General features: G+C 44.3%; 1 protein-coding gene across 1 annotated transcript in view; it reads right to left on the bottom strand.

The window, feature by feature from the left end:
• Positions 1-14,153, bottom strand: part of LOC126534695 (uncharacterized) — a 31,248-nt gene extending 17,095 nt beyond the window's left edge. Inside the window, exons 1-4 of the mRNA XM_055072936.2 lie at positions 14,053-14,153; positions 10,775-10,872; positions 7,432-7,564; positions 2,633-2,861 (exon numbers count right to left, since the gene is read on the bottom strand). Of these exons, the coding sequence (XP_054928911.2) occupies positions 2,633-2,861; positions 7,432-7,564; positions 10,775-10,872; positions 14,053-14,143 (551 nt within the window). The 5' untranslated portion in view covers positions 14,144-14,153. The remainder of the gene's footprint in view (positions 1-2,632; positions 2,862-7,431; positions 7,565-10,774; positions 10,873-14,052) is intronic.
• Positions 14,154-14,418: the final 265 nt, after the last annotated feature.

Below are 14,418 nucleotides of genomic sequence, written 5' to 3'. Positions count from 1 at the left end.
CCAGAGACAGAGCAGACGGTGTTATGAACTAGCAATATCCACGTGCAATGAGATTCTGTTCAGTTTAGGAAAGTTCTTACTTGGGCAAAGCGGCCACGTTAAAATCATTCGGCCAAATGTCATATTGACCCCTCTTCTACAGAAGCACCGGGCGGAGATAAAAAATTGCGTGCCCTAAGCAGAGTGGTTAGCTTTGTGATGCTCAGAAAAATTACAGCCCTGGTATATTAGCTACCTGCCCCTATTAGCTTAGTTGTGGGATATGTCGGCATCAGGTGAATCGGCGCTCACTCCCCCCCCCCCCCCCATTTAACTAGTACAATTTTCCAATTGTGCTCCCCCACATCCTGGATATTACGCTCAGAAAATCTAAGCCTGAATGACTACTTTCATATTGCATCCTGTAGACATCTACAGACGCCGTAACAGTTGGTGCAATGTAGTGTAAGCGTAGATAAAATGGAGAATCGCTGAAGTGAGCGATCTTCCAAAGGCAAACACATATAAGGTAGCGCACTAAACAAGATTATGAGCAATAACACGCCTGCATCACAATATATACTCTGCAATGTTTACACCACAATCCAGGGTAACAAGAATCAATTTATATGGTCTGCTAATTGCGTAAGATGTTTGCGCGCCTCTAATTTTTTGTACATTATACCCGTACTAAAAGTCGTTGCAGCGTTGATCTGGTGAGCTTGAGGTTGCGGGTTTGACCCCGGCCGCGGCAGCCACCTTTCAGTGATGGCGAAATGCAGAAGCACTCCTGTATTTAGATTTAGGTGCACGTTTAAAGAAAGCCAGGTGGTGAACCCTAATCCGCGATCTTCTTTAGGGCGTGCCGTACGCTCAAATGGTCGTTTTGGCATCATAACTCCTCTGAATTTGTTTCTCTTTTTATTGGCGTTGGACTTTCTCTTACTAAACCGTGTATATACACTGCTTGCGTAATCATAGGCAAAACGTCGCGAAGACATTTATTTCCTTTAGTTTACCTTGGCGCAGGGACATCCAGAGGGCATACATAAAGAAAGCTAATGGCCATAGTAGATAAGCACTGGAAGGGCATAAGTCTACAGGCTTTCAAAGGACAGTATACGTATTTCACACAATAGCGCTATAATATGCAGGGTGTTTTCTTATACTATACAGGATTTTAAAAATCGCGTGTTCTAGATAGCAACATTCTAGCCATTGTGCCATTTCACTTCATTACTTGCGCAAGATATCAAAATGCATGGGGAAACAAGATTTTACTCATTTATTATTTAACCATCACTTTACGGCACAATTCGCACTTTACGAACTATAGGCGGTGAGTTGGCAAGCCCTATCCATTTCGAACGGATTCTCAGGACTGTACCAGTTTGGAAATGTTCGTTCCCACTCTGTGCGAGGAAGAAGTTGATTGGCGTTGCAGTTATTTTCAGGTTTGAAAGCATGAAACGAAGTGTTCTTGTTTCTTTTTTCTAATGAAGTCAGTGGAACAACACTACACTTTAAATACAAGCTTGAAAGCGCTTTTAACGCAAACTGGTGCCGTCCTCAGAATTTGTTCGAAGGGGCGTGCCTTGTAAGTAAACCGACTGAAGTTGTGTATTGCAATATGTGCTCGAAATTTTGTAGAATTGTAAAAGGGCGGTCCGCCTCCTGGAGCAATTAAATGCAATGGTTACGATCGCGCTATCTGGTAGAGGCGACTCTTAGAAACTGCGATAGTCAAAACAAAAACCTGATATGTTTTCTGGAGATCTATAGAACGCGTAACTAAAGTAATAAATGACTCCGCGGTTTCTACTGACTGCCTTCTCCTACTTTGTATTATGAAATCAGCGCCCATATATTGCAGAGGAGAGTCATCGAAGCAAAGCGGCTGCTTCATAAGAAAAGCGTTATTAGCTTTCTCTCGCTTGGTCAACTCTACGAAGTGGTTAATTAGAACTGATTGGTGGCAAGCTTGTGAAAACGACGTTATGGGTTCCTGCAAGTCCTCCCGCATTCGCACCACAACTACAGACACGCTGCCCTTGAGCTACTGTCTATATCATTGCGGGGTTCTTTGAATGGTAGATGAACCGTTCACTGCTTATTGCCAGACCAGCCGCATTCGTGTGTGATGTTTGTGGCTTATATTATACAATAATAGAAGACGTTATGTCAAAAAAGCCGCTCATATAATAATGACCGGAAATGGCAGATTCTGATTGAGCGACCCTAGTGTCTGACACATGCTGAAGCTAATGCGAGAGGTCTCCTACTGATGTTGGATGCCTATACGAGGTCCTCTATAGTAAGCTAGCGTTCATTTTTTTAATTTTGAAATTCCAACCTTCATTGTAACAAGGCCGCCGCGATCGGAAGTCGATTCCGAGACCTCGTGCGCCACTTCGAATCATTTTGCTCGTCTCGATGAACGTTTCTCTGCAGCCACGAAACCACAGCTTCAGATCGATGGGGTTTAACGTCCTGAAGCAACACTGGGGCTACGAGAAGAAAGATTAGCTGCTTGGGCAGGGAATCGAACGAGCGACCTCTGACACAGCCGCCGAGACCCTCCCCTGTCGCCCACCCCCCACCCATTGGTGGATCACGTCGCGAGCGTCTTGTCAGGAGTGTCACGTTCACTCACGTCGAGGTGAAGGAGAGGCCGCACGTTGTCTGCCGATAGACGGCGCAGACGTTCCTGAACGCCTCGAAGCTCATCTGGCTGAGTACCGCACGCACCGTCCTGTTGAAGACCCGCACGTGAGTGAAGACCAGGATGTCGCACGCATTGTCGGGCGGAAACAGCGGTTTCATGGCAGCCGCAGTCGAGCCCACCGAGCACATGAGCGGCGGGGGTGTCGTCGTCGATTGGGCTACGAGAACCAATGAAAGCGAGTGCAGTTAAATGGCCGTCGCCGTGATCGTCATCAATCAACTTATTCGCGATGATGAATTGGCGTTTCGTGGCGCAGGGGCCGAGTATATGGCCATAGAGTGCCAGTACTTGTTCTTAAGTATGACCCATAGGGCACAAAGTATGTAAGCTTATACTTGAAATCCGCATTGAAGGAGACGGAAACACGAAGAGAAGGACATATGGGCGAGCGCTGTCAAACAAATGAAGTTTATTAATAGCAGAACACCGCCTTAGTACTCATGCGGTTAAGAGACATGCCAATATAAACTCTAGAAGAAGATGATCATCATCATCAATAGCTAAGGCATAAGCACTCTTTGTGCCAATAAAATAGAACTTCTACATACTCATTATCATTATGTCATCGTCGTCGTCATAGGTTTCGTTATCTTATTATTTCTTATGCTATTTACACCATGGTCATGCGCTCGCTTTCTATAACGAATGGAACGAAAGGCGTTTTGAAATCCGCGCACCTGGTAGGCTCTTTCTGCATTAACGCCGCAAAATGAAGGCGATGGGGCTGGCGTAGTTTACTAATCTTTCCGAGTTGAAAAAACACAAGACAAAATTTCAGACTGGCGTATTTTGGGATGTTCTGTAATCCGACGTTCTGTAGTTCTTCAGCTACACCTAATTGAAAATTGACAGAGATGTCTTTAGGGCTACGTAAATGTGTTAGTGCAAAAAAGTAAAAAGTGAACAAAAATTTTCGCCGGGGATCCGAACTTGCGACATGATGATTCTAATCCAATTATCTTACCACTGCACTACGCCGAACGTAGTTAGACTGGTACATTTCAGCCATGTCAACAGTAACAATCGTTCTCTTGGCTGCTCTTTACATTTGTATGATGAGAGAGCAATGGGTTCGCTTTCACTTCGCCACGTCAACAGTCGCGTCTCTAAAAGAGAAGTGTTACCATCTGCCAGTACTCCGTGAAGTGCTAGAACATCAACTTCGCTTTACGATACCTATACCGGTTAAGAAATTCATAAATAGACGTGGTGACCGGGGACACTGTTAGGGTTGTTGCTGCTAATTTCGACAGCTGTCACTCGCTCTTTACACTTTTAAGCGCGCATATAATTCCTATCTTCAGCGCAACAGAGGTACATAAACATTCACGAATAAATGCTCATTTAAATAGCCTACCCGTTTCTCAGGGCAGCGCTTGTGCCCGAACACCGACAGCTGAGCGAGAAGGATTTTCACCCAATTTAGCGGAACCCAAAACTTATTTTCCGCTTAGCAAAAGTTTAGGAAATATTTCTGCGAAATTAACTAATCTGTCAGCGTTACACCACGTGTCAGTCCACAGGCCTGTGTGCCTCATGTTACAAACCAAAACAAAATAGATACGTAGCCGTTCCCGCAGACGCTTTGATTTCCATCAACGACCGATTATGAGGAAGAGGGTGCAGGGTGATGGCGGGTGCCTCATCGTCACGGCACAATTACGACAATTTTAATGCCGGTGTCGGTGCTAGCAGCATTGCCGTATTCAGAGGACGCACCATTGAATACCACGCAAGAGTAAAGTAGAGTGCACACCACTGATTTTAAACTGACGTAAAATTTGAAAGCGTCGCAACGAAAAGTGCTTCTGTCTCGGCGTCAGAACTTATGTTGTTGCGATAGAAAGTGGCACATTTCTAACGCCACGAAAAAAAGTGCCTGCCGTCGCGACAGAGAGTTCCTGTTTCAACTTCAGAATCGCTGTCGCGACAGAAAGTCGGTGCGAATTCATAACTCTTATTCACGAGACAGAACATTTCTGTTACGACTTCTGAACTCTTGGTCATCGCGACACGATGGTTCTGTCGCAACGTCAGAATTTCCGTCATAACGTCAGAATCGCTGCCGCGATAGAACAATATTGCTGCTACTTCAGAACTCTTGTTCTCGCAACAGAACCTTTCTCCTGGGACTTCCGAACTTTTCGCAATCGCGAATAAATGTTACAGCTGCGACATCAGAATTTCTGTCGTAGCATCAGCAATGTCTCTCCCGACTACACAAACGTCAGGAACTTCTGTCGTACGGAAGAAATTTCTGCAGTCACGACAGAAATTTCTGTAGTTGCGACGGAAATGTCTGTAGTATCGACAGAAATGTCTCTTGTTTATTCAACTGGGTTGATTTCAGCGATCATTAAAATTCAGCGTGCGTCTGCGACATGATCCCATTACGAGGGAGAAAACCTTTCACAGGATCTTCAATATCATCTGATCTATATCTGCCGTTCTCGCCTCATTCCTGCAAATTTCCTAATCACGTAACGCTATGTAACACTCTACTGCCTCCGACCTCGCCTACATCCCATTGAACCCATTTAGTTACTCTAACAGACCATTGCGTCTGTGTTTGCATTGCATCATATTCCAAATGTTACTTCTTCCTTTCTGTTTAAACTAGAACAATGTACACCTCCATGGGTATGCTAATATACACTGTTAGCCTGTACCGTTAGGCCTATGATTTCTTCGTTCCATCCCGTGCTGTGCGGTTTTTGACTGCATTTTCAGTGTGTTATTTTCAAAGGTTTGTATTATAGAACTACAAGAATGCTTTCATTTGCTTTTCTTGCCAAGTACGTCAGAAATAGCTACATCACTTGGAAGCATCGGTCTAATTGCACTCCAGATCAAGCTTTTACTCTTCTGCAGAGTTTCAGCTCATAATCTGCGTCAACTCTGGGTACTTGACCTCAATAAATATGTTATTTGATTGCTTCAAGGAGCTGTTATTATTCCATTCGAGTTTGGATCGAATAATCATGACAGCTCTTGGAATCACTCGGTCCCTCTTAAGTTTATGCTCCAACCGCATCGCCGGAACGTTTGTTCGACGTCACGGATTTCAAGGTGTATTTGCATGCACCGGCTGTTTGTCTTGCACAAAAATTAGGAAAACTAACTAGAATGTATTGCTTGTAGAAGGTAGAACACAATGTAATCCTTGCTAATAGACAAACCCAATTTGAGTCCCGGGAAGAGGCCTTCAATATCAATGATGTGAGGTAGTGATATTGCGGGATTCTAAATGGCACGTGTCCCTTCGTCTTTTCTTCTTGGTTTACTAAGACATCGCTTACCCTGAGTTATTCCACAAGTATACTATTTTGGCAATCCAGCGTACATTCAAGGCATTTCATGCAGTTTGGGTCTGTACAATAATTGTCGCGTAGCGCAGCATCGTACGCAGGCAGGTATAAACGCCTCGCAGCCATTTTGCCACCGTTTAGCGACATTGCGTTCTTGCCTGTTTCAATAAAAATATCACACCACCATAGGGTGCACGGAGAAACCAGTTTTCTCGGGTGAAGGCAGTCGTAGGCACCGAATGTTGGGCAAACGCTCGTACATGTAAGGGGGAAGGCAGCACAAAAAACACCGAAACGAAAACGAAAAAACGCAGTAAACAGGGCGGCAGAGGGAAGGACAGGCATGCCGTGTGCTGAACACATGATACAGCAAGCCTGAAGTGAACGTTCGACATAGTACGAGAGAAAAGGTTACTCACAAGTTTTTGAAATCGAATCGCCTAAAAAGATTTTAGCAGAGTGGAGACATATTGTATAACGTAAAATCAAAAGAGTACAAAAAAAAAAGAGACTCGGACAAGACAACACTAAAAGCACTTCGTTGTGTTCAGTCTTGTCGGTGACTTCATATTGCGCTTTTGATTTTACGTTATATCATGAACAAAATAGTCCAGCAAAGAGCCTTGTAAGAGACATTGCGACTCTTTACAGTAAATGAATGACGGTGCCGCTGATAGCAGAAGGTTGGCTTTGTAGTCTGATTTCTTTTATCCCTGGGGGTATTTTTGGAGGTGACGCACTAATGACGTTCGTTATCTGGAACCACTTTTGTTTGTCTCTCATTTTAGCAAACAGTTCTTACTGAACAAAAATCAAGGTATACCTTGCTTTATCTGCCTCGTTCTTTCAGTCTTTGCTCTATTAGTAATTTTGTTCACATTGCATCTATGAGCCTGAACAAAAATTCGCGTACGACGGTCACGCGGTACTTAACCGCGTTTATTAGCATTTTATTATTCTTTTGTATAGCATACATCACATCTGAGTTCAGATATGTAATAAAGTGAACGTTGTATGTTGGCTGTTTAGAACTATTTTTCTTTTTGTTACCCGATCGTGTAGTAATCGGTATCGAATCCTGGCACCTCATTTGTGTTTGCATAAGTGCATTCATCCACTGCTGCGACCAGCATGGGAGGATCTCAACAACAGCTGGCACCACTAAATATTCAAGCTTATTTTTGTCACCTTTAACGCTCTTCCACATACTTCCACTTACTTGTTGTAAAAGAACACAGTTCTGAAGTTATGAAGTTTGGCTACGCTAGATTTCTCCTATATATTCATGGTACGTCAACTAAGCAGAATTTCGACCTCACTACCTATCGTGACATCAAGGTATCGTCGTGACAACCGCGTTTTTGTTGACACTTTCTGCGACCCGATTACAGCGTGCATGACATATTTCTGAAAACTCACTCGAGGGCATAGTAGGCACCGTGCTGCTCGTCGTCACCGTCGCAGTCACCGTCGCCATCGGTGTCGCCACGGTGCTGGAGGTCGAAGGTGTCGTTCGTCGCCTAGGTTGAGTGTGTAGCGCTGTTGGGAGGGGCTAGAGGGAGGACGGGGACCCAGTAGCGTGAGATATTATGACGTGACAATAGTAACCGCGGCATTGTTTGCAACGTGGGCTTTTATCGCGATAGCAATTATGTGGACACTCCTGGCGCATTTCTGCCGTCGCCGTCGCCGTGAAGTACCGTATGAGTGAAAGCGTGTGAGGGTGAGCCGGCGAACGCGGTTCAATCTCGTGTGAGCGAGTGAGGAACGCAGCCCGGATGTGTGCCCTCTCCTGTGGCGCGTGAGGCTGGGGGATCAGGCGTGGGAGGAGGCGCGTTCTAACACAATACAACAAAAAGTATGTATTCCTTCAAATAGCAAAAGTGAACTTGCTACCGCTGTAAATATAGAGCTTACAGTCAGACTGTTTTTCCTTGATTTTATTTGCTTTTCGTGGAGTGATGATGATGATGGTGTGCGGTGTTTAATGGTGCAAGGGATTCGTTTAGTGAGAAAGCAATCCCAATTACAGTTGACTGCGGCACTTGGTGTCGTTATGTAGCGTGTATAATCCAACGCTAAGCGTCGAAGCTGTGTATAACTTACGCCTCTTAACTTTACAGCTATCATTCGGTACTATCAGTCCTCAGCAGCATGGTTTCGCATCAGGACTCTCCACAACTACCTACCTAGTTAGCTTCATGATGCATGCCTGTCCAGCAGTGTATAAAAAAGTACAGCTCGATGTCATTTATTTTGACCTCAGCAAGGGCTTTGAGGTTGTATGCCACAAAATACTCCTTCAAAAGTTGACACAACTTGATCTGCACCAATCTGTCACAGCGCTGATAAGAAGCTACCTATGCGAACCGTACGCCAACGTTAGCGTGAATGGTCAGTCGTCACTTATGCGGTTAAAAGTGGAGTTCAAGGGTCTGTCTTCGGCCCTCTTCTTTTCTCACTGTTTATTAACAACATTTTGGCAGTCATTCAAAACTGCAGTTTTGTTATATGGTAATGACGCGAAACTTTTCAAAGCGGTAAACAATTATAATGATTGCGCCGCTCTTCCGAAAGACATTGCGAATTTTGCGTCATGGTGCGCTGGAAACAAGCTGGTCATAAACGCATCGAAAGCGAAAATTGTAACCTTCACGCGGAAGACTAGCAGGACTTTATTTTCCTATAGCGTGAAAAAAACGTTCTACTGCTAAGAACTCAGGGAACAAAGGAGCTTGGAGTGTACTTCGATGACTCTGAGTTTTTCACCCCATACTCAACAGATGAGCAGCATGCACCTCGAATGCTCGAGAAACTATGTCGGTTGACGAGAGACTTCCAACAACCTGGGCCATTGGTAACATTATGTAAGAGCATATGCCGTCTAGTTCTTGAGTAGGCCTCCGTCATTTGTGCCGGCACTTGTAGGTCAAATTGGGAGCTTCTCGCAAGTGTGCAAAAAATGTTCGCATCCATATTTAAACATCGATTCCGTAGAAAACCTTCCATCTCCGTGGAGCTGACACGGATGCTCCCGTTATGTGCCCTCACCTGTAGACGCAACAAATCGGATGTTTATCTTCTCCTCAAGTTAACACATAGAAAAATCTGCTGCTCGCACTTGCTTTCTAATGTGCCCTTTTACATACCGCAGAAAAGCACAAGGGAACAGCGCGACTTTCAGCCTTACAATTTTTGTGACCTTCCAATGTTTGTGACCATCTAGAGTGCAGGCGTCATATAACGCCCATTCAGAGTTCCTGGATATCCTCATGCCTAATTTTAATATTTTGCTGAGAGGAACTGCAGAGGAATTTCAATAACTGAACAAAAACTCTCGTCTGTTCTGTGTTCCACCATTCTGTAATCCTTTTCTGTTTCTCCACTTTTATTTTGTATTCTCTTCGCGTACACATTTTATGATCTGTTGAAATCTGTATTCGCGAACTTATCTTTTTTTATGTTGTGTGTGCGCGTGCGTGTGTGCATCTGCGGGTATGCACTATTTTTTTTTCTGTGCATTGTTTTGCCGAGTGTGCCACCACCAAGACCCTCGAGGTTGTTCATGGGAACTTTAACAAACACCTTTGATTGCTTGCTTGATTGATGATTGATTGAAAAATTGATTGATTGATTGATGTTGTGTAACAGCATTACCATTACCTTGGAACAGTGTATAAATGTCGTATGGGTGTGATAGTCACTACCAGTTGTAACAAGTACGTTAGTCATTTCTGAGACCTCTTTTCATTACCTACTTAAAGCGTTTAGTGGGCATTTTGTGAATACACAGTTACTATCCTGTTCAAAATATGACATTTCTGCACTTGGCAATAAACCTCTTTATTTACTTGAAATTTCTTAAATTGAAGTGACATTTCAGGCGGAAGTGGTTACTAATACGAGAGAAGGCGTGGAAAAAGTTGGTAGTTGTTGCAAACACAAGTATACCTATGCAGCAACACAGGGTAGCCGGCCAATTAAAACGGTAAATATAAAACTATTACTTTGTTGTTATGCAATGATAACTACGGCATTCAAGCATGTATGTTAGTGTGCAATCGTTGCTACTGGTGCGGGAGGCAATGCCGGTAACCCAGAGAAGTTTCGGCGAGTACATATTAGCTGGCGGTTACGTTGCTGATGACTTATTTGCAATTATTTATCAAATTTCGATGTTCACCACCACTCAGAATATTGTCTCCAAAAAATAGAAATTTTTATCACATTCAGATGCAGTCGTCGCTAAGACGCCCGTTCTAACTTTGCGAACCCGCTTGAGGTGACTCGCTTACGGCAGACACTGTGGCGATGCCGACTTCAGACAGATCAGAGCAAGTCACTCCTCGTAATGTATGCCAATGCAATAAAAAAAAAATGCACGTACAATACACGCGTAAGAGCCAATGTCAAGTGAAGCCAATGTCAAGTGAAGCCCCCGCTTAAATACAATGTACAAAACTGTTCCACCTTCAGCATCGCGTCTTGCAGCACAGTAATGACATGCCTGCGTGGCATGTCGCGGGTAACCGGACTACGCCACTCACGTGATCCACGCGACCGCGCATGACGCTAAGCCAATTTGTTATGTGAACGCTGCCCAGCGAGCGAGATATTCGGCCAGGGAGCGGTAGCAGCGGCAACCATCGCGATCGAGAAAGTCCGCTAGGCTTCGCAAAGAAAGCTTCGCAATTAAAGCGAGCTGTCTTGCAGCAGCACGGGGTTCTGTCTCGCAGGATTCGTGGTAGACGCCATGACTCACAGAGGTACTTATCTCTTCGACGGCGGGGACTGCCATGCGAGGTGGGGCGTCACCACCGCCGGATCGGTTGCTGCCGACTGCGTCGTTCACCTCGGAGCCTAGCGAAAAAAGACAAAAAAAAAGAAACCAGCCGTGATGATGTGTTACCTTATCCGCATCTTTGCGAGGTGCTTGGTTACTTATTGAATGTTGGGCGTTGTTTACGTTCGTGGCGTAGGTCAACAGTGACGGTTGCGCTCCAAGAGCAAATTACGTGCCGGAAAGTTTCTTTTTTGTTTCTCTCTCTCTCTCGATTCTGTTTCTCTGAATTGAGTGCGAACCCCATGTTCGGCGAGAGTTATCGTATATTTCTCAACTACAGCATGTTTTTGTCTCACTGAGCAATGTTCAAGACACGTTGCAGTTCAACTTGGCGTTTTAAGAGCAAACTTGTTAGTCGGCACGAAACGGCGGCCACAAAACACACATAGGCGCAAAACGCAGGGTCTGTTTACGACTAATTTTAGGCATCGAAATGCACATATGCCAGGTGTTTCATTTTAGTGGTTGCGGAATTTTTAAAAGCAATCAGCTCATCAATTTAGCACAGATCTACTCATTAACCTAAATTACTCAGTGAGGCAAGCACCACTAGCACGAGACATAAAACTATCTGTTAGACATATTAACAAAACATCACTAATCAGTGATTTCACTAATTATTCTAAGGCACAAGATTACCATAGGCACAAGCACATACTGCAAGTCAACTAGTTCTCGGGGCACATACATTCGGAAAGGATTTAGAAGTTATAAAACTAGTTTTCAGATAACCATGCACTCAAACTTCCGTAAAAATTCGCTGTCTCGTTTGCTTTCTTTTTTACGAAAACACTTTTCTTTTATGAATTGAAGCAAAGTAACTTCAACGCCAAATTTATGTTGTCTCAAATTTTGGGAACGCATATCGCGAAACTGGGGCCCTATAACGTAAAACTATTCCAATATGTTTCTATTCCAATCTCCTGACGTCAAATTTGCGTGACCACCGACGCAAGCACCGGGCGGTCACCCACAGGGTTGTCTGTACAGACCAATCAAACACTCTCCTCGTTCATAGGAGGTCACTTTTGTTCGCTTGAAAAACGAATAACATCGCCTACACTGAGCGGCTTGTCGTATCTGATTGGCTGACAAGAGGCGAGGAGAACGCTCAAGTGGAGAGGGATTCACTGGGGCAGAGCCAGTGCACTGAAAATCGATAACCGGGTGAAGAGGGTGGTGCCGGCGTCTGCGATTGGTCGGCCTTGCCCTACTTAGCTTGCGGTGACTTGTCTAAATTCGCGGCGGCATGCAACGGAAGCTTAAGAATGACGCTAAAACTGACCCTCAGCAAAGAAGAGTTGGCAGAATGAGGTGGTAAACGTGCCGAAAGTGCTCGAAAACGTTACACGGCCACGCAAGAAGTTTTATTATACGCAAATACACCCATGCTCTCCGGCAGGTGCGAGTAGCCAGCGTCTCAGCGATCGGCGGCAGCTATCTTTTATTCCTTACGGAACGGGGCAGCCTGCAGCTATTCCGAAAAAAATTCAGTTTTGTTCGGCATATTAATGCATCTTTATCGCGTACACGTCACTTTGACGCGGTGAGTTTTTGCGGTTTTGTGACGTCGCATGACAGGCAGGTGAAGTGGGTGCAGCCCGAAAGCTTTTTACCAATAGCCGAGGACTAATGGCGAAAAGGGGTCGAATCATGAATAACTGTTTTTCTTTTTCTGTCAAATCATGTATAATTAGTATGTACGCATCATATCAGATGGGGCGCTATCGCGGTGTTCGTGACGTCGCGTGACAGACAGGTGAAGTGGGGGTGGTCGAAAAAAGTTTTTGACCAATCGTGGAGGGCTGATAGCAGAATTGGAATAGAAAAGTTTGGAATAGTTTTACGTTATAGCGCCCCTGATGTCGTGCTCTATATTTGTTGCCATTGAATATGGCTTACGAATTCATCGCCTACAATTTTTAAACTGCGAAATGTGCCATGCAAGTACTAGCCTAAAGATTATTTAGCTAAACTCTGCTAATAATTAGAAATGAGCATTTCGAATTCACGTGCAAAAGATTTGTGTTTATTGCAGTAATTCCTTTTAAGGAGTGGGAGTCTCCTTCGTGTGGCTGGCAACATTTTTTAAATTGTGTTAACCCTAGTATAGAACACCATATTTCGTTCTACAAATTCGCAGACTCTACGTTCAAATCGCATAGTCTACGAAACAGCAGACTAATCGAGTGGGTGGCCTCACCTTCTATGCAGGTATAGCTAAAGAAACGTTCGCATTGTTACGCCGGCAGCTTCGAAAATTCGAGTCGCCGTACTACACTGTTTTAACGAATAAATTCAAAACAACAGCAACAACGTAAAAAGCGATTGCATTCGTTATATCGAAAGCATGAATTTCACTCATCTTGCCTAGTGTTTTCATTTTCTATACGAGGAACGCGGCACGATGGAAAATTGTTTTGGTAAAATATAGCGTCACAGCGCATTTAAAGAACAAATGCAATGAAACTGTAGTTTACTTAAATCGGTTATAAGCAAGTAGTGTATACTATTGAATCAATTTTGATAAAGCCACAGAGCCCGCGTATGTTTAAACTTCCTAATATACCCATCTCATTATAGTGCTGAATATGATGCACTGAATATGACGCAGACCCCGGCACGTCGCCTCCGTTTTTTTTTTTTAAATATTATTGTGCGGCATCCAGAATGCCGCCACTGGCATCCATGGGCGGCGACTAACTAAAGTTAATGCCGAGTAGCCACGCATTCTGGGCCATTGCATCACTTCATGTGGGTGATAATAATGAGCGGCGTTGCAATTTCTTTCTTGCTTTGGTACAAAAAATACGCCTGTTTTGCGAGCGTTACAGGACCCATTCACTCGCGTTTCAAACGTAAAATTATGCACGGAAACTGGCCTTTGCAAACAGTTCACAGTTTCGTGGCAGTTGGGCTCAAAGAATTACATAATAAAGGGCTATCGAGAGATATTCACTTTATTGTGTTTTCATAGATCCGTGAATTTTGAGAGGTAGTGAGCGATGCAAGGTGAGGAAATGAAATAAACATCATGGAAGGCTAATGGGCTAATGGAGCTATTCAGTAAACGTGTACGTTTCTAGCACTGCCTATTGGCGTAATGCTCTGTACGCGTGTCTATATTAGAATGATGTATTTCCAACAGTGTCTTATTTGGCACTGTCACAAAATCAGTTAGAACCATGGATACTTACTGTCAACCTGGTAGGCCAACAGGAACAGCACGGCAGCTGTGGCGAGTGCGAATATTATGATCAGGCCGCACACAGCCAGCACGTATCTCATGCCCGTGCCTTCTTCCCTGGGAGTGGAAAGGGAGATGTTGTTGCACACTGAGGTATGTGAAACAAAGTATCGATTGGCAAAGCAGTCCTGCGGAAAACCGCAAGGAGGGTCGTGAAGCAGAAAGATTCGTGTAGCGAATGCAACTTCGTGCTACAGTCGGGAGGATGATAATTTGCACCTTTCAAAGTAAGAAGTTCAAAGTAAGAGCGGTTGTCAAACTTCAAAAGGGGAAAAAGAAAGAAAATCAGCAACGTTATTCCACCTCAGGCAGCGCA

This window comes from Dermacentor andersoni, chromosome 7, assembly GCF_023375885.2.
Source record: "Dermacentor andersoni chromosome 7, qqDerAnde1_hic_scaffold, whole genome shotgun sequence".
In the NCBI taxonomy this organism is placed as follows: domain Eukaryota; kingdom Metazoa; phylum Arthropoda; class Arachnida; order Ixodida; family Ixodidae; genus Dermacentor; species Dermacentor andersoni.
Note: the sequence above shows the minus strand (reverse complement) of the source record. Positions and strands in the feature narration are given on the sequence as shown.